Source organism: Mytilus edulis, chromosome 1 (assembly GCF_963676685.1).
Source record: "Mytilus edulis chromosome 1, xbMytEdul2.2, whole genome shotgun sequence".
NCBI lineage: Eukaryota > Metazoa > Mollusca > Bivalvia > Mytilida > Mytilidae > Mytilus > Mytilus edulis.
The window spans coordinates 115073688-115100384 of record NC_092344.1 but is presented as its reverse complement, the minus strand read 5'-3'; the positions used below and the strand labels follow the sequence as shown (position 1 = coordinate 115100384).

At 32.3% G+C, this 26697-nt stretch overlaps 1 protein-coding gene across 1 annotated transcript; it reads right to left on the bottom strand.

Moving 5' to 3' along the window:
• Positions 1-3386: 3386 nt before the first annotated feature.
• LOC139501171 (elongator complex protein 3) lies at positions 3387-26595 on the bottom strand. The gene is made up of 18 exons (XM_071290164.1): positions 26547-26595; positions 26460-26513; positions 23275-23383; positions 22638-22728; positions 21104-21151; positions 20390-20460; positions 19904-19967; positions 18375-18443; positions 17586-17740; positions 16527-16607; positions 11977-12057; positions 11365-11491; positions 10660-10732; positions 9386-9506; positions 8895-9051; positions 8047-8274; positions 5078-5159; positions 3387-3879 (listed from the first exon to the last, which is right to left on the bottom strand). Exons 2-18 carry the CDS (start codon positions 26479-26481, stop codon positions 3806-3808), a joined length of 1653 nt encoding a protein of 550 aa, XP_071146265.1. The 5' UTR covers positions 26482-26513; positions 26547-26595; the 3' UTR covers positions 3387-3805.
• Between the last annotated feature and the right edge of the window lie 102 nt (positions 26596-26697).

Genomic DNA, 26697 nt, shown 5'->3' with positions numbered 1-26697 from the left:
GCAAACAAAAAAAGATGTACCAAACAAGTATACAAAACACATCATAAAAAACTAAGACAGAGCAACACAAACTCTACCTAAAGCAGGAATGGATCTCAGGTGTTCTAAAAGACAGAGCAACACAAACTCTACCTAAAGCAGGAATGGATCTCAGGTGTTCTAAAAGACAGAGCAACACAAACTCTACCTAAAGTAGGAATGGATCTCAGGTGTTCTAAAAGACAGAGCAACACAAACTCTACCAAAAGCAGGAATGGATCTCAGGTGTTCTAAAAGACAGAGCAACACAAACTCTACCTAAAGCAGGAATGGATCTCAGGTGTTCAAAAAGACAGAGCAACACAAACTCTACCAAAAGCAGGAATGGATCTCAGGTGTTCTAAAAGACTGAGCAACACAAACTCTACCTAAAGCAGGAATGGATCTCAGGTGTTCTAAAAGACAGAGCAACACAAACTCTACCAAAAGCAGGAATGGATCTCAGGTGTTCTAAAAGACAGAGCAACACAAACTCTACCTAAAGCAGGAATGGATCTCAGGTGTTCTAAAAGACAGAGCAACACAAACTCTACCAAAAGCAGGAATGGAGGATCTCAGGTGTTCTAAAAGGGTCAGCAGATCCTAGTCTATTACAAGAGGATATTCTGGTAAAGTGATGGACTTTTTTAATTGATTTGTCAAGCCTGGTTGAAAAAAGGTAAGACTTGTGCATGCTGGTTCTCCCAGCAGTCTACAATGTATTAGTGGTAGGTCCATATTATAAGGTATGCAATTGTAGTAACATTTGCACATCTTATTTCCATTGAGAATGTTTTGTCCTGCCCCCTTGGTCATGGTCTATTGAAAATGAAACTTTTTCTTATTTAACATGATGTGAAGTCTGTGGTTGGGTATGTTAAAGGAACAAAATACATGAAGTGGTAAATCAATGAAAAATGAAATTTGATGTTGTTGTAGTAGTATACTGTAAAATAACAAAAATACCAAGCTCGGAAGGTCCTTAAGCAATTGGCAAAATTGAAAGCTCAAACACATCAAACAAATGGAAAACAACTGACATATTCTTGATGTAGAAAATGGTGGATTAAACCCTAGTTTTATAGCTAGTTAAACCTCTCACTTGTATGACTCACATAAAATTCAATTATATTGACAATGTGTGAACAAAATGCAAAAGTATATGCAAGTCCATTTTCCACAGAGATAATATAGCCACACTCTCATCATGGATCATTGATTGAAACTTTTGCATAGGTTATGTTAAAGGTGATGTTTAGGTTAGGCTAAAGCTTTAAGGGAACCATTTGTGATTAGTCTGTTCATGATAGGAGTTTTTAGTGACTGGCTATACATCCCTTACACAGTCTGTGAGTATTTGGTATACAATTTTGTAAGCAATGACAATTCTCATTTATTGTCAAAGAGTTTATTTGGCCCTGCACCATGATTAATGGATCATTGACTTTGAACCTTTTGCATCCTTAAGTCTGTGTTTAGATCAGTGCAAAAGGAACAACATATTATGGTTTGAATGTTTGGTGGTTAACACCACTTTCACCACTATTGGCTATGCTATGGTGGTCAGTTATTATTGGTGAAGGAAACTGGAGAAAAGGAGGACCTGGACAGGAAAATGAACTATCCTAGTCAAATATGATTTGGGTCGAACACACCTGCCACAGGTTGGACTTCTTCTCAAATACTGAAATAGACAGGGTAGTCATGCAGTTTTATAAGCATTGGCATTTCTCATTTTGTTTGAGGTTATTTGGCCCTGAACCTTCAGTCATGGTTCAATTACTACATGTTAAAGTATTGCCAATTAGATTTCAACATTAACATTAATTGTATAGCGGCTAATTTTCGTGGGGTGAAAATTTTCGCTTATTTTCATGGATAGAACAAAATTGCCCAAATAAATTTAAAATGGCACATGCAAAGGTATTGATAAAGGTTTTGAATCCGCCAAAATATTCTGCTTAACTTGTGCAATGAAAATTGTGAAATTTTACACATGCTAAAATAACCAGCTACACTGTACATGTACTATCAAAATTAAAAAAAATTGTAAGGGGTCCTGCGGAACCCAGTGTCTCTCCTACTTTCGCTGTTAATCACACACTCAACAAAAAAGAGGAAACAAATCAATTAAAATATTCCTCTTGATACTATCTTTTGATTGTAAGAAGCTTCTGTCCAAGTTTCGTAAATCCAGGATAGTTTATGAATCTTATAAATTTTTCAAAACTGCAGACTGTATTGTATGTATATGTTAACTGGAAGAAAAACTAAGTCCATTTATAAGTAAAATACGAAAAAATAGAATTTTTTTTTTCACAAAATTTTCTTCTGGATACTATCTTATGATCAGAAATAAGCTTCTGTCCAAGTTTGGTACAAATCCAGGATAGTTTAAGATTGTTGTGAAAATTTTAAAAACTTTAACCACAACCACAGAGTGAATGTAATGTTTCCTGGCAGAAAAACTAAGTCCATTTATAAGTAAAATAGTAAGATAAAGTAACAAATGCTGACTACATATCACTAATTTTTTTTGCGGCACATATAAATATGAGGTTGTGATTGGTTTAACAATTGTCACTTGATGACCCCTATGGATCTGCAGGGGGTTAATAATTTCCTACGGGGTTCATGATGTCACGTCTACTGTTAATGATGATTTCATCTACTGGTGTTGTTGTATTTCATTGTTTATTGCTCTACAAAAGGATGGAGAACAAGAATGTGTACAAAGTACACGGATGCCCCACTCGCACTATCCTTTTCCATGTTCCATGGACTGTGAAATTGGGTAATAATCTAATTTGGCATTAAAATTAGAAAGATTATACTACAGGGAACATATGTACTAAGTTTCAAGTTGATTGGACTTCAATTTCATCAAAAACTACCTTGACCAAAAACTTTAACCTGAAACTCCAACTTTCATTTTCTATGTTTAGTGAACCGTGAAATTGGGTTCAAAAGTCTAATTTGGCTTAAAAATTAGAAAGATCATATCATAAGCAACAAGTGTACTAAGTTTCAAGTTGATTGGACTTCAGCTTCGTCAAAATCTACCTTGACCAAAAACTTTAACCTGAACGGACGCACAGACAAACGGATGGACGAACGGATGGACGGACGGACGAACTAACGAACGAACGAAAGAATGGAGCCATAGACCAGAAAACATAATGCCCCTCTACTATCGTGGGTGGGGCATAAAAAGTACTTCATGCAATAATTCATTATACAGTTATTAACTTGAAAACGATTAAAACTTTTATTTTATTTACTATTTCATTCATGCTTTCATATTAAAATAAGGAGATGTGGTATGATTTCCAATGAGACAAATATCCAATAAAATATTGACACTAGTATTTTTCATTGTTCCTTTCATGACTTTATTGTATGCAACACATCAATGAATATTTTTTACAATCTTCTGTATATCAATAACCTTATATTTACATGAAAGATATATTTCATCTCAGTAAATGACAGTAAAATAACTGATGCTGGGGAATAAAATTATTTTACATTTTCATTTGATTTGACACACACATCAAACAATTGTACATGTATTTCAATATAAATAAATCTAATACTGTGGTTTCATATTTTTTTGTTGGTTCCATTTTCCTTGAATCAAATATAAGATGTTTTCTTGCATACTTTAGTATGCGGTTTTGACAAATTCTAAAACAAGCATATAGGAATTTGTATAGATAATTTTTTTGAGAGCTCAACCATTCCCAAGAGTTTGCTAATATTTTATATCACAATTCATCTGTCATTATCACAATGATTTTGTCATATAAGGTCCTTCCAATTCATATCCAATTTTCCTGTAGTAATTCCTTGTCCCAACACCTGTAAATAACAAGTATCAAACATATAATAAACTGAATCAAAATATCTGTTTCTTTATATACATAATGTTAAAAAGGATTAAAAAGTCTTTGTGATGAACCCTTATAAGATGCAAGTTTAACTTTTTAAGTTTTCAACTCACAATTTCAAAAAGAGAAATTAATTATCAATACAAAAAATGAGTTATAGGTCCAAAAGAAAATTGCCTTTCTTTTTAGCATAGCTTAAATTTGACTAGCCACATCATTTCAGATATCATTACACCTTAAATAAGAAAGCTAGATTTTGATTGGTTGTTAGCCAGTGTATTTTTCGCATTAATTCCCGCGGTTCTGTGATAATATCCTCTGATCCTCAAAATTATGCATAAACATATTAATGAATTACAGGTTTCAAGTAGATTTTTTTTATATTCACCTATACAGTGTTTCAATCCAAATCTATTTGGTGTAATTAAACAGATATACCATGTTATTGAGGGGTATTTGCGAAAAATACCAGTCTTGGGACCGAAATTTTACAGTCCCTTTACTGGTATTTTCGCAAATACTCCTCCATAACATGATATATCTGCTTATCATTACATCTTATATAAGAAAGCTAGATTTTGATTGGTTGTTAGCCAGTGTATTTTTCGCATATTCTAATATATTTTTCGCATATTCTAATATATTTTCCTCATTTTGAACGAATTTGCCTCAAATACCACGGTATTTGCCATTTTGGATATTCCTTTTTTACTCTCTCGAGCATCTTTTCGCCAATATTTTTTAGCGAGCTAACTTATATTAGTACATGTATAATTCCTGCAGTTCTGTGATAATATCCTCTTATCCTCAAAATTAGGCATAAATATGTTAATGAATTACAGCTTTCAAGTAAAAAAAATTATCTTCACCTGTACAGAGAGTTTTAATCCAAATCTATTCAGTGTTATTAAACAGATATATCATGTTATGGAGGGGTATTTGCAAAAAATACTAGTTTTGGGGCCGAATTTCCCTCGCCTTCCGGCTCGGAAAATTTTACAGTCCCTTGACTGGGATTTTTTCGCAAATACCCCTCCATAACATGATATATCTGTTCAGAATAAAATGAAATTATCAATTCTTCTGGAAGGCAATTCTTAATTCTGTTGACCATCTTTAAAGATAAGGAATCTTATTAATGTTTACTATAGGCTCAATGTTTAACCTACCAGATATGACAACTATTTTACTGGAGCCATGTTCTTCTTTTGCTATTCTTTCTGCTTCATCCATTAACAACATGCCAAATCCCTGAAAAAATATTCATTCTGTGTTATTTCTATTCTTTTTAAAAATTTTATACTGTCAGAGATCAAACACACATGGAGATGCTTAATTTACCATGCCATATTTCCACTTAACTATAAAATATACAGAAATAAGTCTTTGTCAGGTTTTAGGGTACTGAAATATAGCATTTGGTGAAGGGATAGGGAGTAAAAGATAAATAAACATCAATGGTCTGGTCTGTTATAAGTAAATAAAGGCTGTACCAAAATTGAGCATTTTTGTCAGAAAGGCAACATCTATGACTTGCCTTTTGCCACTTGGGTCCCAGTGGATAAAAAATAAACTGACCTTATTTTAATTTTTAATGCTGATGTCATTAGGTCTTTCCACTTTTAGTGGAAAGACCTTTTGTTTTTATTAGGTCTTTCCACACTTCGTTTGAGGTCAAGGTCAAAGGTCAAGATCATGTTCTAAATTTTTTATTTTGCTTGTTATAGTTATACCACAGAAACTGTGACAGTAAATGATATGATGTGTTTGCCAAATAACTGTTTACAATAAGGCACAACTTCAACCTATTTCAGTCAAAGTGTTTTGGTAAACCCTAATAGTTTTCTCCCCTTATGTATTCCAAATCAGTATTTCTCCACAACCATACAAGTGATTGACCTCGAGTCTTCCGTTTTGAGTTCACTGTCCTATGACCTTGAAATTGAGATCAAGGTCAAAGGTCAAGGTCAAGTTCTAAATTTTGAATTTTGCTTGTTATCGTTATGCCACATTAACTGTGACATTTAATGATATGATGTGTTTGCCAAATAACTGTTTACAATAAGGCGCAACTTCAACCTATTTCAGTCAAAGTGTTTTGGTTAACCCTTATAGGAGTTTTCTCCCCTTATGTATTTCAAATCAGTATTTCTCCACAACCATACAAGTGATTGACCTCCGGTCTTCCGTTTTGAGTTCACTGACCTATGACCTTGAAATTGAGATCAAGGTCGAGGGTTAAGGTCATGTTATAAATTTAGAATTTTGCTTGTTATCGTTTTTCAAAAGAAACTGTTACAGTAAATAATATGATTTGTTTGCCAAATTACTGTTTACAAAAAGGCACAACTTCAACCTATTTCAGTCGAAGTGTTTTGGTTAACCCCTATAGGAGTTTTCTCCCCTTATGTATTTCAAATCAGTATTTCTCCACAACCATACAAATGATTGACCTGGGGTCTTTTGATTTGAGATCACTGACCTATGACCTTGAAATTGATGTCAAGGTCAAAGGTCAATTTGACGTTCTAGATTTTGAACTTTGCTAAAAATTATTTTCTGTTCATACTAAAACAATTAAGTCTTCTGCATATACCTATTAATCTTATTTTTTTATATCAATTCGTTCAAGAACCAAATTACATCAACAAGGAGTGACATTTTCTAACATCGTTTTTTAAATTTCATTCTTATTATCGAGGTGGAAAGACCTTCAATTGTTCTCTGAAGAATTGGTTTTTAAATTTTTATTTTTTTTCTTCTGCCGTCTGAGATGCTTTTTTGTCTTACAACATATCGAATGGATTTTTTAGCCAATGATGTTGCACAGTAATGGGGGTTTCAAAACTCACCCTGTGTGACCGAAAACTTATTCTTATAGGAGTTATCTCCCTGCGTCCCCTTTTTCTTGTTATTGCTATATCTCTAAAACCGTAAAAGATTTTAGCAAACTGTTTTCACCAAATTGTTTGTCTACTCTTGAGAATGATTTGGTTTATTTTGACTTGAGTGATCGGAAGACATCTTATGGGAGTTATTTCCCTTTGAAAATTTAAGATAGGCGATTTGTTGGATAAATTCATACGTTATAAGTCGTAGAGGCCTACAGTCTTTTGATATGAAGTGCTTGGTCCATTTGAAGAAAATTGAGGTCAAGGTCAAAGGTCAAGGTCATGTCCTAAGTTTTGAATTCTGCTTGTTATCGTTATTCCACAGAAACTGTGACAGTAAATGATGTGATGTGTTTGCCAAATAACTGTTTACAATAAGGCGCAACTTCAACCTATTTCAGTCACAGTGTTTTGGTTAACCCTTATAGGAGTTTTCTCCCCTTATGTATTTCAAATCAGTATTTCTCCACAACCATACAAGTGATTGACCTCCGGTCTTCTGTTTTGAGTTCACTGACCTATGACCTTGAAATTGAGATCAAGGTCGAAGGTCATGGTCATGTTATAAATTTTGAATTTTGCTTGTTATCTTTATTCAAAAGAAACTGTTACAGTTAATGATTTGATTTGTTTGCCAACTTACTGTTTACAAAACGGCGCAACTTCAACCTATTTCAGTCGAAGTGTTTTGGTTAACCCTTATAGGAGTTTTCTCCCCTTATGTATTTGAAATCAGTATTTCTCCACAACCATACTAATGATTGACCTGGGGTCTTTTGATTTTAGATCACTGACCTATGACCTTGAAATTGAGGTCAAGGTCAAAGGTCAATTTCACGTTCTAGATTTTGACCCTTGCTAAAAATTTATTTTCTGTTCATAATAAAACAATTAAGTCTTTTGCATATACCTATTAATCTTATTTTTTATATCAATTTGAAGAACCAAATTGCATCAACAAGGAGTGACATTTTTTAACACCGTTTTTTAAATTTCATTCTTATTATCGAGGTGGAAAGACCTTCAATTGTTCTCTGAAGAATTGGTTTTTAATTGTTCATATATCTGTTCTTTGGTCTTTATAGATAGATGTCTTGGTCTATATGGATAGTTGTCTCATTAGCAATCATACCACATCTCCATGTTTTTCTAAAGCGAAAACATCTCAATACCTCTAGTACAAATCAAATCAAAGATATTTTCTGCCAAAATGTCTGTGTACAAAATGTAAATAAATATAAATATACCTGATGTTGAAATTTGGTAGGATCTCTAGCATGTACAGGAACCACACTACCATACACATGAAGCTCCCGTACAATAGAACTGCCTGATTTTAACTCTGGCCGAAAGGTATCTGGAGAACACTTCCTTAATCTTAAAAGTCCAATTAAAATGTCTTGTTCTGGATCTTCATAAGATAAAAATGTCTCCCAGCCATTATTGGCCACATAATCTCTTCTGATCAATTCAGCCTTAAATATAATTATCAAATCTCTTCATTTTTTATTCTGTTTAAAATATATTTGTTAGATTGAAAAAAAAGATTTGTAAACTAAGAAATAGATAATGAAGTTTGGTAAATTGGCCTTTTCAACAATGACAATCATCAACAAAAAATTCCTAGAGAGCATTTAACCATTGAGATAATTCTTTTTATTTTAAAATTAGATATCTCTGAGTAAGAACATTTAATCATTGCATACAAACTAGTCCATACTAAATGTGTATCTGGAATCTGTCGCTTTCCTGTCCATTATCAGATATTTCTATTTTGATAAGGACTATTGTTATAATTTGTAACACTTAACTAGCTACTTATAAAGATATGGAATATTTTTGATCTGTTTAGAGGAAATGGGATGTCAAAATTCTGGTATTTCAGTAGACTAAATAAAAGTCATCTTAATCAGGTACAGATATGGCTTGAATACCACATCTAAGAAACCTTTCTACATTAGATTCATAGTTACAGATGACCACATTAGGTAAATCTCCCTAATTTTTTTCATCCTCAAATCTCCAAAAGTAACATTAATCATCCAATGAAAAGAATGGTTGATTCAAATTAAGTTGTGACATTGTTACATCGTACCTCAAAAGGTCTGACTTTATGATGTATTTCTTGTATACCAACTTCTCTTGTCCTGACATCACGACATTGAGTTCCAAGATCTTTCATCCTAGCTAATGCTAACTCTCTCAAATTCCCATGTTCAACTCCAGAACTAACCAATGGCATAGGTATATCTCTAAAAACAAAGAGAACATTGATTGAACACAATGGCACAGACATTTCATGAAGAAACAGGTATAAAACATTTTTAGAAGATGGTCGCAATATATTCTAAATTACATATCACATCCTCTTTTTAAATACAGTGTATGTCAAAAAGGAAATTTTCTTTTGTAATGATAGTAGTATGTGAGCTCAAATTTTTGAAAGTGGGAATTGAAGCATTTTTTCCTTTAAATGATGCAAATTTAAATGTCTCTGAATCAATCATAGGATTGCCATCATTTCTGCATTATTGATTTTAACAAGAATGATTGTCTTTAAAATATATATAATTTTAAGAACTTAACCTTTGAACTCTGTAGACTCTAGTCCATGGAGGAACAAGAGCTAATATCCGAGCCACCAAATCTACCAGTGTGCTGGGTGGATAACTTTTATAACGCCCTGTCTTCCAAAGTTCATATAACCCTGAAATCAAAAATATTTCAATAAGAATCACATTGCTGGGTATATTTCATAGAATTCATTTGACAAGCCTATTCTTCAAAAGTAAAGCTTAACAATTTAAAAATGAAAGGCAAATCAAAAGTGAGTTTTCGACATCAATCTTAATATATTCAATAGTAATTTTAATTTCAAAGTAGATTATTGTTTTATAGAACTTGAGAGAAGTTTTATATGATGGAAAAGGTACTGATAAAAGCATATACTATATACATGTATATAGGAATCTTGTTTAAATGTTTAAGTACCAATTACACTACAACAATGCATTTAATTGTTACATAAACATTAAGAGAGATGACATGATATTTCATTCCACTTTATTTTTTCTTAGTACAGTGATTACACTGATATCAATTTCAGGAGGGGAAAAACATCACAATTCTACTTCAATTCAAAATGAACACTTCAACAAGTAAACAACTAATTGGTCATTCTGACAGATATCCCATAGTCAAAGAATCTTTAGTTGATCAGAAATCAGAGGCGTATCCAGCCATTAAAAAAAGGGGGGTTCCCAACCCAGGCCAAAGGAGGTGGTGTTCCACCTATATGTCCCCATTCAAATGCATTGATCGTCCAGAAAAAGTAGAAGGAGGGGTTCCAACCCCCGGAAAACTCCCCCTGGATCAGCCAATGGAAACTGTTTCTAAGGAAAAGAGTATCTATGATCCGAAGCTTAATTATTGGAGTGATGTCTGTACCTTCACCAACAATGTTCAATTTAAAGAGGCATAAAGAGAAATCTTTTTAATGGAAATGTATCAAAAAAGAATACCATTAACACTTTGACATGCAAATAAATTTTCAAATACAGTTATTTTTTTTAAGTTTTAACATGAAGCATATAAATCTTTTATAACTAAATGATTAAAACTAGTACACGCACAGAGAATAAAGTCACAAACTTTGATATATTTTATAAATAAAAGCATTCTTAAAATGTAAAATAGAGTAATGTTTGTATAGCTTTCTCAAATTTTTGAAGCCTCAGTCATTGTCTCTGTTGAACCTTCTATTCCAGAATAAAATGATAATGAAATATTGTCAATTCTTAATACAACATGATGCATTTTACTTGGATAAGAAATATATATATATAGAAGTATTGTCATACCGGTTCCTCTTATGACTAGTGTTGGATAAATCTTCAAACCATCAGCTCTAAAAGCAGGATTCTCAAAAAATTCCTGCAAATGACATGTGAATTCTATTGGTTGAGATAATAATAACAAATCAAATACCTTTGGTTGAAAGCAATATGGGAGTATCATACATCATGTGAACCTTAAGTTAGAGAATGTAAACGAAAAATTCAGCAATTTATCCATTTGTAAAGGGACATAACTCAAAAAACGGTAAAATGATGCCACCAAAAATCATACTTGATCTTTGGTAATAAGCAATTCAGAAATGTTTCCTTTTGTAATGGGGTATAACTTTAATAAAAGGTAAAATGTATACCACCTGAATTCAAACTTGATCTGTGTTTTGGGGTAAAAAGCATTGTTTATAAGTTTCATAACATTTGGTTGAGTCAAACTAAAGTTAGAGACAAAACCAATTTCTAGATGTACGGTCATACAGAGAGGCAAGGGTAGATTTAATGCCCCCTCCAATAAGCAGCATAAAAATCCACAATCATGAATCTAAGTCTATTTTGATGTTCAGACACACGACACTAGTGATTGAAATTCAACTTTATATTGTAAGGACTGTTGAGTCTTGAATCAAAATTTTGATAATCAAATTTTACTTGGAAATCAAGTAACTAATACAAAGTATTCCTTAATACTGTGTTACCAAGAAAAGTGTTACATACAATAAATTGTTCTATATCTCTTTCCCATCCAACATTAGGTAAATCAGGCATCATATGAGCTACGACTTTAAACCCAGCATCCTTTGCCATCTGAAATGACTCACACACTGCTTTAACAGTATGACCTCTGGAAATAGAAAGTTAAATGAAATGATATGGAAAATATAGTCTGACTGTGACATTATTTGAGTTAAATAAAGAATGATGAAATTTTACCATTTCCTAACAGAAGATGTATTTAAAAATTTCTACTAAAACATCTAAAACATGCTCAATATGCTGGTGATTTTTTTGTTTTTTACCTCCCACATAACTTAAAATTTAAAATTTAAAAGCAACACCGCTTTCCTTATTTCGAAAACTTAGTGATGAAAGCAGCTTTTCATTGCTACTGTTGTAATTTATTTATAACTTTAAACTCAGGATGATTTAGACGTTGACAAAAAGTGTTAAATCCTGCCTATTATTGAAGACTATATGTGCCTTCTAAATAGCTTTTGTTTTTGTCATTAAGTTGCAGTCTTTTTGACGTATAACCTTTATCTCTTTTTACAAAAATATGAAATTCATCCATTACCTCATTTTCAAAAGAATTCAAGGATATATATCTACCTATTTGTGTCCCTAGCTACATCTTCATAGACACTCTGTACACCAATCTCCAACCTGGTACAACCATACTTTAACATGTCACTGAAAAATGTACTCAACATTTAAGGTAGCACAATACAAAGATTTTTCACTCCCAATCAGACATCATAAAACTGATGTAATTCCACTCATCCTTCTTTAAATTTTATAAATGAGGCACCAAAAGAAGAAGAATGATTAATCCTTCAAATTGTGATAATTTCATTATGACATAATTATTACATAATTCATTGTTATGTAATTAGTTGCTATATTGTGATGTCCATACTTGAATGAATTTAGCTTCTTTGTTATTCATAGCATCCCAAAATATTTTATAGATTCTTGCACAACACAGTTTGACCTCCAAAACAGTGTCTCAGATTTTTCCTATTGTATTTCATTCTGTCATAAATCTTCAATGAAGTTTGAAACATCAATTCATAAGAGATCACTAAATTCAATGTGGTATGAAATTTGTTCTATTGATGTTTTTGGAAACTGAGAAACAGTTTTGGAGGTCAAGCTGTGTTGTACAAGAATCTATAAAATATTTTGGGATGCTATGAAGAACAAAGAAGCTAAATTCATTCAAGTGTGGACATCATAATATAGCAACTAATTACATAACAATTGATTATGTAATAATTATGTCATAATGAAATTATCACAATTTGAAAGATTAATCTTTCTTCTTTCTTTTGATGCCTCATTTATAAAATATAAAGAAGGATGAAATGAATTACATCAGTTTAAAGTTGTCTGATTGGGAGTGAACAAATCTTTGTATTGTGCTACCTTAAGGTAACACGATACCGAATGACGTTACGCCACGAGTTATCGTTCCTGACGTTATCGTATAACGTTCACACATACAAGCCAATGCAGCAGGTTCTGCAATCACAAAGTGATTACATAATAAAGAAAAAAATATTTTTGATAATCATAACTATGTGACATTTTTAACGGTTACTTTTTTCTAGATGCAGAGTGCCGAGAGTTTTGATGCAATACGTAACGGTTAACTTTTCGACATAGATTGTTTTATCGTTTTCCGGCAATTCTTCTGCTCATTGTTAACCTTTAAAAATGTATTACTTTACTTTTACTTTTTCTTTAATATTTTAGCATCTGCACGATTTATCTATATATGTTCTTATGCAAAATAGACTGAGTTTTATCACTTTATTTTACTCTTAGTTTATTTTTGCAATAAAAACTTTTTCATGATGCACGCCGTATCCCAATGAAATTTTGTTTTGAAAATAGAAATCTTGTCTATAGAAACTTAGGATGATGTGTAAAAAGAACGGGGAATTGTACAACTATTAATTGGTGTTAAAATGGTCGTCAAAAACACCACTCGGGCAAAATGGAAAAAGGAAATTTATCTGGATGAGAATACGGATAGAATAAGGCAAAAAAGCACAATTCAAGCAGACTTTGAAACTTATACAGAAAATAGTTTGTTAGTATGGAATGTAGAAAAGTGGTTTAACTTGGTTATTTTGCCGAATAACATTTCCTGTGTTCCAAGTGTAAACATTCTCATTGGTCTGTTCAGAGTAAATCTGATATAGTTTCGGAAACATTTTAAAAATAAAGTGCTAGCTTCGTAATATCATAGACCAAGTCTACACAGGACAGACAGCAAAATCAGAGTGAGGCCTGAAAAAGTTACCGTAGGCTGAGAAATACATGGGAACTTGATTCGGCAAAAATTAAAACAAAATTAAATCAGGTCCCGTTAGAGTCTGATTAAAGCCAGTCCCAAGTATCCACTTGCATCTATACATATTTTTGTGTGATTTGAGTTGGAAATGATGTACATGTACAAGTTCGGAGACAAAATGACTGATAGCTAATTAATATAGTTGCCTTTTTAGGTCATGGGTGGCATATTGCTCACATGATATACCATCATTTTCCAGTGTCAGTCCAAATTTTCTCAACCATCTTCCCGGATCGCCTCTTTTACAAAACTTATCTATAATTGTATTAATGTTAACTTGTTCTCGTCCTGAACATGCATGACATATTTGCCACTGGACGTTTAAGCAACCAACAATCAATCCTACAATTTACACCCGTCACTTGAAACTTCAGTTGTTAAAATTTAAATCATTACCTCTATTTTTTTCAAAGAAATCGACAAAGTTTACGAATATTTACGCAAAAAGAAATATCTACGTTTCCACTTGCTAATTATGGAAGTGGGGTAACATGAAACTTTATTTGTAAAAGTACAAGTACAAATAAAACAAAAAAATATATGGAACATGTTATTTGTACACAGAATGATAAATAGAGACATGGGATTTGCCATTTATGAAATAGCCAAATCTGGACATTTAACGACATCAAAACCAAAGACATCAAGAACATTGTGACTAATGCTAATTGGACAAGCATCTTTTTATTTCTAATTTGTAGTTTTAGTAAACGTTGGCCCCCTAAATTGGAAAGTATAATTATCACAGTAACATTTCAGTCTCCTAGTACATATGTGTTAAAGTCCTAAAACTTTTGTTCTTCTGGGGAAAATTTACTCGGAATTATTATAGAATGCTTTTTTTCTCCGCGTCCGTACTACCGTCAATCCCGCACTTGGTGTATATAGGGTTTACAGTCTTTTTGCTTCAGGTTTAAATTATGTACCTGGTGTTACTACTCATATTAAAAGTGCGCATATCGTCTGGATTTTCTTTATTTTTTGTTCATGACAGGTTGCTGGATTAGGCGTTTTGATAAAATATAAAAGGCACGCAGGCTTACATCTCCTACATGTGGAATTTCAAGCTGAAACTTTTATATTTCGCATTTGCAGTTTGTTTTACTTATAAAGAATGCATATATGATCTCAAGATTTGTTCGTAAATAATTTTCCAAAAATGACACTGTGAAATTTTGCATACAGTTTGCAAGGTTTGTCCGACTTGTTGAGCAGCCAACTCACATATTTACACCACGCTAAACCAATGTGTGTAGCAAGTCAAGAATATGACGGTTGTTTATCTATCATTCTTTTAATGTATTTGAGCTTATGATTTCGTCATTTGATAAGGGACTTTTAAGTTTTGAATTTTTTCTTTGAGTTTTGTTATTTTATTTTTTAGAATGTGCATTTTATCAGGATCATTATTTTCCCTCATAATATTCACAACTAACAGAATGTTAAACCATTTTGACTGGTGCATTAATTGTGTCTTTTATTGACAACTGTTTTCAAAATTGTATTGTATCGTCCCGAACATGCATGAACTATTTGCCACTGAACGTTAAAGAACCATCAAAACCGATCAATTATAAAACTGTTAACTGAATCAAATTTTTAAAGTACTCTATTTCTGCATGGATGAAGCAACGACACCACCATTGTCTTAAATGATGGAGTTAAAAACTCAGTATTTAAAATAAATCCCACGTGAAATTTTTCATGTTATTTTCACGTGAACTTTACAAAAATATGAAGGTATTTTTTCATGATTTTAATTAAATTTTTTAATAATCTTATTTTGAAAATTTACGTGAATTCAACGTGTACTTGATTTATGCATGATTCACGTGGAACCAACCAGATCAAGCAAGTTTCAAGTATATGCTCATTGTGAAAATCAGACAAGATTAATGTTAATTCATGTGAGTGAAATTTCCAGGTGCAGAACGAAATAAATTATATCAGCAGAATTGTGTATTTCATTACTAGGAAATTTACGAAACCCGACAGCGGAAATAAAAATAAAATAAAGACCATTCAGATCCCGACACATATTTTGTTTTCAATATCTCTGAGTAGTAATACCGTAACGTTACATTCTGTATTCAATAACGTTACACGTTTTCGGTCCAATTCTAATTGTATCAATCAACTTCGAAGCCATTTATCTCAAAAACAAGGATGGTGACATATGAGTTTCTATACGTGTATGGATTCAGTATGCAATTCTGGATATTATGTTAGTTTTTTGTTTTTCTCCGTATATAAGAACATAGCCATCCATTGGAAAATCTAAAAAGTTAAGCCGAAAAAAAGTCATTTCCCCTATATACCTAGGTAAATTTGTCGCCAAAATTGACGTTTTCCTATGAAAATACCAAGAAAACAAAAATGGTGACCCCCATTTTTTATTACATATTCCGATGTAACTCGATTCAAAGAACACGTGTGCCAAAAAGTTTGGAAATCGGGAGATATGCCATTCGGTATCGTGTTACCTTAATAAAACAAAAGAAGATCTAATTGGCAGAAAATATAAGTCCATTTATAAGTAAAGAGATATTTTTTTTTACAAAATTTACTTTTTGATACTATCTTATGATCATAAACAAGCTTCTGTCCAAGAATGGTAGAAATCCTGTATAGTTTAAGAAATGTATTAAAATTTCAAAAACTTAAACCACAGAGTGAATATTTGTGGAATCAACAGTCAACAGAATGAAGGATCGATATATGTCTCTCTTTTGCGACAAAAGTTGCAAACTCAACAAAAATAGTAAGCTTTTTTAAGAAATAAAATTGTTTCAACTATTACCTGATGTGTTTCCTCAAACAATAGTCAGGTCTGGTTTCTATTGTGATACCAATACACTTTGTCATACTCTTCTCTGAATATCTAAATAAACAAAATATATAAATCTAAGTCAGCACTTTATTCATTTTTAACTCATTGATGATTTCCCTCCCCTATACACATCTAAATTGGATTATCAGCTTATTTGTAATTGCCTTAGTATGGAGGCAATTTCTAACTAACCGTATTAAAATTAAATCTTTTCTAAACTATAAAGACACTTTGTCTGTATAAGGGGTGATTCTAGATGTTGAACAGTTCACTTTAGGTAAAGATAAAATATATGCAGATTAAAAATATTAACAGTATACACTGGAGAGTAAAATTCATCACTCAAGTAAAAGTAAAACACGGTTGGGTCAAACTTATCATTATTGGTTTAAGCATTATGATGTTGATGATATGTCTGGGTCAAAGATAATTAGTCTGTGTTAACCAATTTGACATCATAAATCTGTATTATGCATTTTTATGAAGTGCTAAGCAGAGTGGTATAGACAGTGGGAACACTGATAAATGTAATATCTGGCATATCATTATGTCATATATATCCTTATTTGATATGCCTATATATCAGTGTTGTACATATTTTTCTCTAATTCTATAGAAATTTATCCCTTTCCAAACCCATTGTATAAAAAAAATTAATCAACGTGTGGTTGCCGGTGATCTCAAAAGATCATTGGATGATTTTAAGGGTCATAACCTTTTTAGCTTACTGGATGAATCAAAATATGCTAACAGGTGTTAATGAAATTGACAACTTCGTGCAATGTGAAAGGCACTCGATGGGGATTTTCGTTAAACAAAAAAAGGAAATTTATTTTTTAATCATTAGAGAATCAGATTCTTACATAGTTACTTGTGGATTATCGGATTTATCCAATCTCAATAGTTAAATTATAAATTTTACTATCTTGATTGGATAAATCCGATAATCCACTGGTATCAATGTAAGAATCTATATATATGGAATATATCAAACTGAACATAGGAATGGACATAATTTATATTATTTACCTGACAGCTTCATCAACTGTACTACTGGTGTGTCCTGACAGAGCGTCATGGAGATTTCTGATAAAATAGTCTTTGTATTCATCTTGTAAGCTCATAAATGTACCACCCATTACTATAAACTCTACTTTATCTACACTGTGTCCTAGCTGTTTCAGCTAAAAATAGAAATATATAACATGCTGTCTAAAAATTTATATATTTTTGAATCTCTGATGATGCTAGCACAAAAAGTGGAAATCTGAACCTGAGATTTGGATACAACAGCTTAATTTTTCTTGTTTGGTTATTTCACTATGAATAGAATCTGTATTCCGATTTATTTAATCATTTTTAAAATAATGCAATCAAAAAAGAAAAAGGAATATTTTTCAAATGTCAATGCTACATGGAGTGTAAAATATTGCTTCAGAAGGGAGTAGTTTCTGCAATCAAGCTTCTGTGCATTATGCTAACTCTATCTTGGAGCATAACTCTAGCAAATGATCAGTAAAAAAAGTGTCATCTTCTTTTATTGTACAGTGGCGGATCCAGGGGGGGGGGGGGGGGGGGGGGGGGGGGGGGGGGTTCCGGGGGTGCGCACCCCCTTTATTTTTGCCGATCAATGCATTTGTATCGGGACATATGTTTTGCACCCCCCCTTTGCCCTGGGTGCCCTGGGTTAGCACCCCCCCTTTCGAAAATTCCTGCATCCGCCCCTGTTGTAGGCCTATAAAACCTTAACTAATTTAAAGTTTTTGAAGCCTATTTACAAATCATATTATACCACATCCATTAAGATAAATATATTACCTGATCCACCCTGTGTCTTGTCTGTAAATATGGATTATATCTAGCTCTGATGGCTCTCATACTTGTAGGCTGTAATCATATACATTGTAAAAGATATTAAATAACCTTAAAATACTGTGGATAATTGGATAACAATTTTCATCTTGATGAACGTTTTTAAAATTTTTAAAGGATATTTAATTTCACAATTTTGCCAGATTCTCAGTACAAGTCTGTGGTAAACAAGTTGATCAACTTTAATTCATGGAAGGAGTAGAAAACATATCTCTATCCCAAATATTTTAGCAATTGGCCTTATAATACAGGATTTTCAACTTCATATTAAATCCTAAAATTGTATATAATCTTTTTCCAGGAATGGCTGTACCCACGTTAAAGAATGGTTCAAAAATGTTAAAATCAGCATAAGATTTCCTTAAGTTTAGAACATTTTACTGTGGATTCATTTATTTTGTGAGTACCAATTTTCGTGGATTGAGGAATGCATGTAATTTCATGGATATTCTATTCTGTGGTTTTGCCAAAGTGATATTTTCAAAATAAAGAATACTTTGTCAAATTTTCTTTTTCACCTAACACTTGCAGACATGTTTGAATACCATTGAGGATATCAACAATAACTTCAGAGGGATCATCAATATTCTTATGTGTCCAAAGTCTTGTAACAATCAGCATTTTATGTTGGGTTTGAAAGCTTCATTTGATCAAGACCTACAAATTATGCAAAACATTTTATTCTAAAGACAACAAAAGACTGCTGATGTAAAACCATGACAAATCGCATCATAGTCTTGAGCCAGGATAAGTTAGAAAGTGAAAAATGATCTGTTCACCATTATATCAAAGGTAAAGGTCAGTGGAAAATAAATGGTACATAAAAGCATTGCCTTGAGATGAGATGTTGTAGGTTGATGTTTGGATAAAAGGTGTAAAAATCAATATCAAGTAAATAAATGTGCTTATTTGGAAAGACGAGAAAAAAAGCAAATTTTAGCAATTAAAGGATAACATAGTCCGAGACCACAATTGTCGTCCCTTGATTTTCGTTGTCCACGAATGTAGTCCCTATTGTGAACAGTGTGTTACTTGCCAATTATTTGTATACCCCTTCCAAATGTATTTCTCCATGTTTTATGTCTCAAATAGCAAGTCAAGGGATGAAATGACACTGTCAAATAATTTGGGTCATGAATTTTAAAGTAAAGTAGTGATTTGGTCCAGTTGAAAAAGGTTAAAAATTAGCACTTCAGAAGCTGTCAAAAGATTTCAAGACCCCCTTAACATTAAAATGTCCATATTTTGAGTTAGAGTCAATGAAGTTTTCTATAATTTTGATATAATTTGTCCCAAAAGTAGTACAACACACTGTAAAATTTTTATTGAGAAAGCACAGGTGGGATTTTTTTAATTTGCATTTATTGTCTAAAAGAAATGCACTACGAAATAATTGTGGTCTCGGACCACATTTGACTTATAAGGATATCCTAACTGCAACTAAATGTGGACTTAAGAAAAAAAAATAAACTAACCTCATATCCTGTGTAGGATTGTGTGGAGTATTCAAAGTCAGAGTCTGGACCTCCTGGACAATATCTAAAAGAAACCAACAGAAATTTATACATCATATATCTATATTTTCCATGTACAAAGATATAAAGAAACAATTGCAAATTAGACATCTGCTTCTTTTCAAAGAAATTCATATTGGACCATTGTCAAAATTTAAGATATAAAAAAAGAAGAATGTGTCCATGGGACACAGATACCCCTGCTTGTAAACATACAAACTCTGCATTTTTTTTCAATTTATAAAGAGACATAACTCAAGAACAGTGAAATAAAATGCCACCCAAATACAAACTGATCTTTGTTTGGTGGTAATAAGCATTGTGTAAAAGTTTCATAACAATTTTTTTGGGCAACTGAAGTAGAGACGTCAAATTCAGGAATTTTTCCATATAAAACTTTTGAAAATATCTTTTTAACTTGATTTCTAATCTATAAAACTAACTTACACACAAATGTTTCCTGTCATAGCTATATGTGGACATCTATGAGGTTTACACATCACAGCTACAACTGCTATCTATAATGGAACACAATTTTATCTTCTTACAAGAAAAGTAGGAACCTGATGTTTAGTTACTGTTGTTTGTTGATGTGGTTCATCAGTGTTTCTGCTGTATTTTATAGATTAGAACATTGGTTTTCCAGTTTGAATGGTAGTACATTCATCATTTTGGGGGCCCTTTATAGCTCGCTGTTCGATGTGAGTCATGACTCTGTGTTGAAGACTGTACTTTGACCTATAATGGTATACTTTCACTGATTGTGACTTGGATTGAGAAAAGGTTAGACAAGTCTTGCACAGGGACAAATTGCTTTCAATTAAATAAACATTTTGTTTCCACACTATATTTGAATAACTGTGTTAATTTATATAACACAAGAGTGCACATACTGAAATGTCTCACCTGTTTAAGTTTTACTTACAATTGACTTCATGTTGAAAGTAAGTTATATGAAGGTTTTAATACAAGTAACACACTAACATTACATAATCAATAATCCATGAAAATTGAGTCAGAGTCACTAGCAACTACCAACTAGTAAAACCAAAAGGAATTATTTCATTAACAAACAGAAATTTATAACTGGGAAATAAGCAGCATAAAAAAACTGTCATGAAATGTTAAGATTTGTTTTTAGTTTTAAAATTAAGAACTTACACCACTAGCTGTTCTAATTGGTTTGGCTTTAAGTTTTGGTACCAATACCTGTAAAGATAAAAAGTAACTCATCAAACTATTAAGGTGGTACCCAACACCTTCACTGAAATTAATTTGGTTCGTTTAATTTTCATAAAATTTGACAAAGTATTTTCTTTGACCCTTTGGCAAAAATATAAAAAATTCTAAAAATTTGAACCAACCATTTTATCAGAAAAAATACACTGGTCATATAGCAGTTTGACAAACACTAATGTTGGTCATGAAAAAGCTTAATATTCCCTTAACAACACAATGTAATTAAAACGTTTAGCTGATTTTACAGAGTTATCTCCCTGTAGTGTTAGGTACCACCCTAAGTGAACATTATAATGCAAAGAATGGCTGTGAAGTTGAATTCTGACCTTCTTTTTCACTAAGGACAAAACTTGGATTAGTTTATACCTCAAACCCTTATTTGGTATTCTCTGATAGTTTTTTTTTATCATGAAAATGAAAATAATCTGACGACAAGATTAGCTATGAACTAGTGTTTGGGTATATACTATGATGAAAACAAAATTAAGTTTTTCAAAAGATTATGTGCATTCTACAAAATCTATATGTTTAGGAATTTAAATCTATAAACATTTTAAAAGATCAGAGAATAATGTTATTCCTTGTTTTCAGTTACCAGGTAGTTTCAACATTCTTTTATAAAATTATGCATCTTTCCTATTCTTTGCATTAAACAAGGGAGATAATTATAGGCAAATTTTTGCACAAGGTCATGTTTTCTCTGACTGTTTTTGACATCTTTACACTACATCCTTTGGATGTTAGATGTGTATGGATTGATGATTTAGTCTTAGATGCATGATTTTTTTATTAGTTGATAGTGGCTTTGAACTGGCTGTCAGTTAACTGCGAGTACTCTCAAATCTGTTCCTCGTGTCTTTTTGTTGTTGGGGTGAACAAGTACCCAGCCACGTCCACTTGTATTTTTGTCCATCTGATGAGTTAAGCCTTTTTCAACTGATTTTTATAGTTCGTTCTTATGTTGTACTGTTATACCACTGTCCTAGGTTAGGGGAGGTTTGGGATCCCTCTTACATGTTTAAACCTGCCACATTATGTATGTATGTGCCTGTCCCAAGTCAGGAGCCTGTAATTTAGTGGTTGTCATTTGTTTTATGTGTTACATATTTGGTTTTGGTTCATTTTTCATATTAATGAGGCCATTAGATTTCTTGTTTGAGTTGTTTTACATTGTCGTTTTGGGGCCTTCTATAGCTGACTATGCGGTATGGGCTTTGCTCATTGTTGAAGGCCATACAGTGACCTATAATTGCTAATTTCTGTGTCATTTTGGTCTCTTGTGGAGAGTTGTCTAAGTGGCAATCATACCACATCTTCTTTTTTAAATTTGTTCAAATAAGTTTTTTACTATCAATCACTAATGAGTTTCACAAAATCTTACACATAAGGTTGGTCGTAGATATACTGCATTATTCATGACTTATGATCACATTTAGTGGTAAGATTTGATACATACCTTTTTATATTGCTGTGGTACGGCTGCTATAATATCAACCAACCTTGGCTGACTTGGTAGTCCATATTTACTTGATACATTACATTTAAGTCTAAAAGAAAAGACAATCTTAATAAATGAATTATTAAGAGTTTATAAAATTTAAAACATTTTGTTTTATTCCTTTTTTTTTAATAATATATACCGATATATATCTTAAACAGTCTAAGATTTTGCTACATTCAATTCTAATTGTTTTTGTGTGTTTTTACAACAAGAAATAGTACTTCCATTATTTCACCTTCTCATAAACTGGGCTTTAAAATCAAACCATTAATACTGACAAAATTTTGAAATTCAGAGTATAATGTCTTCTTTTACGCTACATGTAGAAAAAGAAATATAATGCTGACAAAGAAAGAAATCATGCAAGTTTGTTTCTATTTTGGTCAAATACATGTTCAATGCAACTAAATAGTTCTTCCAAACAAAATGTATTTAGGGTAGGATAAGCCAGTTAGAAGATAGTACAAATGTTAATCCCAATCTAACTGTTGATCTATAGATCTTTAATAGAACTGTATGGTTTGTAGGTCTTCAAAAAATAGCCTTTAAATCTGCCTGCCGTTTTTTCCTGATATAGCCCCAACTTGATTACCTATTTAAATTAACATCTTTGTTCTGTTCGTGAGCTTGTATTAACTGATTCACAACCTCTGTTACTGTCATCACCAGAAGTTCTTCTCTGGAAAATCCAGCATAATTTCCTTAAAATAAAGAATATTTGAGGTAATTTTCATCAGTAGAATTATTATCTTTTAAGTTAATATCAGATATTTCTGTAAACAGATAAATTAAGTTGTTCAATTAGCCGAACTATCAACAATAAATACCTATACACCTGTCAAGACATATAACATGGCATATTTAGACATAAATTGTCGGGAATACATGAATTAAGTAATAAAACGTTGCACGTTCTAATATGTGTAATCGATCTATAGAAGCCCAAGTATACAAGTGACACGTCACAAAGTCTTGACATTACAATTTAAGACAAAAAAGACGTTCCCGCATTGTGTTCGCGCTGCATTTACAACATTCTGGGGGCTGCAAAATGATAAAATTCAATAAACAATACAATCTCAAATGTGAATAAGAAATTTCAAATTAATAATATTTACGCTTGAAAATTAAAGTCTCATTGTATAGAAAATAATTACTGTCTCTGTATAGTGGTATCAAAATTTGACACTTTAATTATGATTCACAGTTCATATAAAAAGGGGTAGTTAACAGTTCACATATTTCTTTCATCATCTCAATTTGATGGTAGATTCATCTTGGACAGTCGAATGACTTGTACGGTACTTTGTTCACATGTATGTATTGTATAGTATTGCCAGTGTCTCCGAAGCATGATAGGTGTAAAGTTTCTGTGTTGTCGACTTTAAATTTTAGTTTCATTGCAAGATCTACAGTTCTGAACGAACGTTGCACACCTTCATTAAAAAGTATATTTGCGTCGATACCTATACAATTGGACCAAATGGGTGCAACTGCTGTTTTTAATAATACAGTAGAATTTGCCTTATGCGATGTGTGAAGAACTTTTGTGTCGTCTTCTGTTTCTCTCTCTGTATCATTCACAATGTTTACATTTAAGGATTGTGATAATTCAGTAGTATGCTTGTGTTCATGCTCGTCGTTTTAGATACGACTTGCGATTTGATTCATGCAAGTTTCACTTTGGACATGTGTTCTTCTGTAATCAACCATTGAATTATTGCATATGCTAGTATGATGTTTCTTCTTACAATGATGGCATACATGTATAGATTTACATTCATTGACTCGGTGCGTACCAAGAAAATTTAAACACAGATTGATGTGTTTTACGATATTCATTCGTTCGTTTGTGTCTGTAATCCGTGTACAGTCCACCGGTGCTTGAATTTCTTGACAGTTTATACATGGTCTCGCGGTTAGAACACGTTGGTTACTGTTTACATAATCGACTCTTCTTGGCGTATATGATTCTTTTCCGTAAGATTCATGTGTTTCTTCAAGAAACATACATGTAGGCGTGGTGGAATAGCTTTGTCAGATACCGTAATCCTGACCTGCTTGGATAATAATAATCTTGTTCTGAATAGCTTTACGTAAATCGGATAAAATCCATGTGTTTGATCCATGATCTCGAGCTAAATGTTGCCTTACTTCTCTGGGAAGCTTGCTCAAAATTGTTGGGACTAGTAATGTGCCGTAAGTGTCTTGCGATTGGCCTAAAGCTTCTAATCTGCGTACGGATGCCTCTATACGGTCATAAAAGACATGTAAACTGGCTAAATCATTATTTGCGGGTGTAATGTCTAGCAATGCTTTCATGTGTGCTTGTATAATTTTATTCGGTTGTCCGTATTTTTCTTTTAATATGTTAACTGCCTCCTTATAATTAGCGTTTGTCAATGCCAACCCATCAATAGTATGAGATGCTTCACCTCCAAGTTGTGATTTTAAATAATTGAATTTTTTAATATCTGGTATCAGCTTATTCAAATCCATTGGGCACAGCACCAAAATGTCGTGAATTCGAGAACTAAGTAATAAAACGTTGCATGTTCTAATATGTGTAATCAATCTATAGAAGCCCAAGTATACATGTGACACATCACAAAGTCTTGACGTAACAATTTAAGACATAAGTGCACAGGCACTTGTTTCTGTCAATGTGGGGTTTACTATCCATACCAGTATAAAAAAAACAGTGTTTTTTTGTACTGGTATGGATAGTAAACCCCACATTGACAGAAACAAGTGCCTGTGCATAAGTGACATTCCCGCGTTGTGTTCACGGCGTATTTACAACACGAAAGCACAATGCAATGTCTATGCATACACAGGCACTTGTTTCCGTCAATGTGGGGTTTACTATCCATACCAGTACAAAAAAAACACTGTTTTTTGTACTGGTATGGACCCCACATTGACAGAAACAAGTGCCTGTGTATGCATATCGTGAATAAATGTGTTATATAAAGGTATATGAAAAAATTCTGAGACGAGTGCCTGTGCTAATAAACATGTAAAAGTTCAAATAAATAAAATATTGTTTAATCTGAGTCAACTTCTTTTCTTCGTATAAGCTTCCTCTGTTAGGAACACCCCTCTTTTGAGGGTAATATGGTTAAAAGTAGTCTAACTATATACACACTCCAAAATTGCTTAAAATCTAAAATAGACTTTAAATAAAAAGTTTTTAAGATTGAGTGATAATTGTCAACAGCCATTACACACTTATATTTATCAGTTTTAGCCTTGAGTTGTGCATCTTATAACACATATCTCTTGTGAGCATTTCTAGTTCCTCTATTTTGAGCTTACTTTCACTAAATATATATGAGAAGTTTGTACAGTCAATTATAAGGACTGTAATTTGATGTCTATCAAAGAATGTCTCTTTCCACTTCCTTTCTCCAATAAATTTCGTTACATGGTTTTTAATAGGGTTGAAAGTTTCTTTTCTTGTTTCACTTAATGCTGAGCAGGTAGTAAGCATATGAGTAAGGTCTTCTGGTTCTTGATTGCACATTTGACAAGTTGGAGCAATTTCATATCTGCTGAATTTGTGCCGATCAGCTTGTAGGGTGTACGTTCGTGTCATCATCCTACTTTTGATTATACCTTTTCGAACATCAAGAATTGTAGGCTGCAATGTGGTGTAGGAGATATGCGGCTTTCCATTTTTAATTTGATTTATAGCTAAATATTCAACACTCTCTAATAAGTTTTTGTTGGTTTTTTTTTAGTTTAAAAACGGTTTACATGAAAAAGGATATTTACCTTTAGCCTTGTTTTTCCCCATTTTGAAGATTTCAGCTGTATCATTAACTTATTATATATAATGTTAGTTATACGTCCTTGCTTATTGCAACATATTTCATTTCACACATGTGTTTACATTTCTAAGGTACATCTAAAAACCAAAACAAAAATAAAAAGCTTACGTTTAAATACCAAAACTATGATTTATTTGCATGTTTTCTAATGAATAACACTAATTATAGATATCATAATATAT

Bases quoted from the DNA above. Each gene is read 5' to 3' on its own strand.
- LOC139501171 (XM_071290164.1), bottom strand. From the start codon at position 26,481: ATGGGGAAAAACAAGGCTAAAG. The intron at 19,968-20,389 runs GTAAGTTAGTTT...GGTTTCTTTTAG, and splicing joins ATGACAGGAAACATTTGTGT to ATATTGTCCAGGAGGTCCAG. The intron at 11,492-11,976 runs GTAGATATATAT...TTCTATTTCCAG, and splicing joins GTAGCTAGGGACACAAATAG to AGGTCATACTGTTAAAGCAG.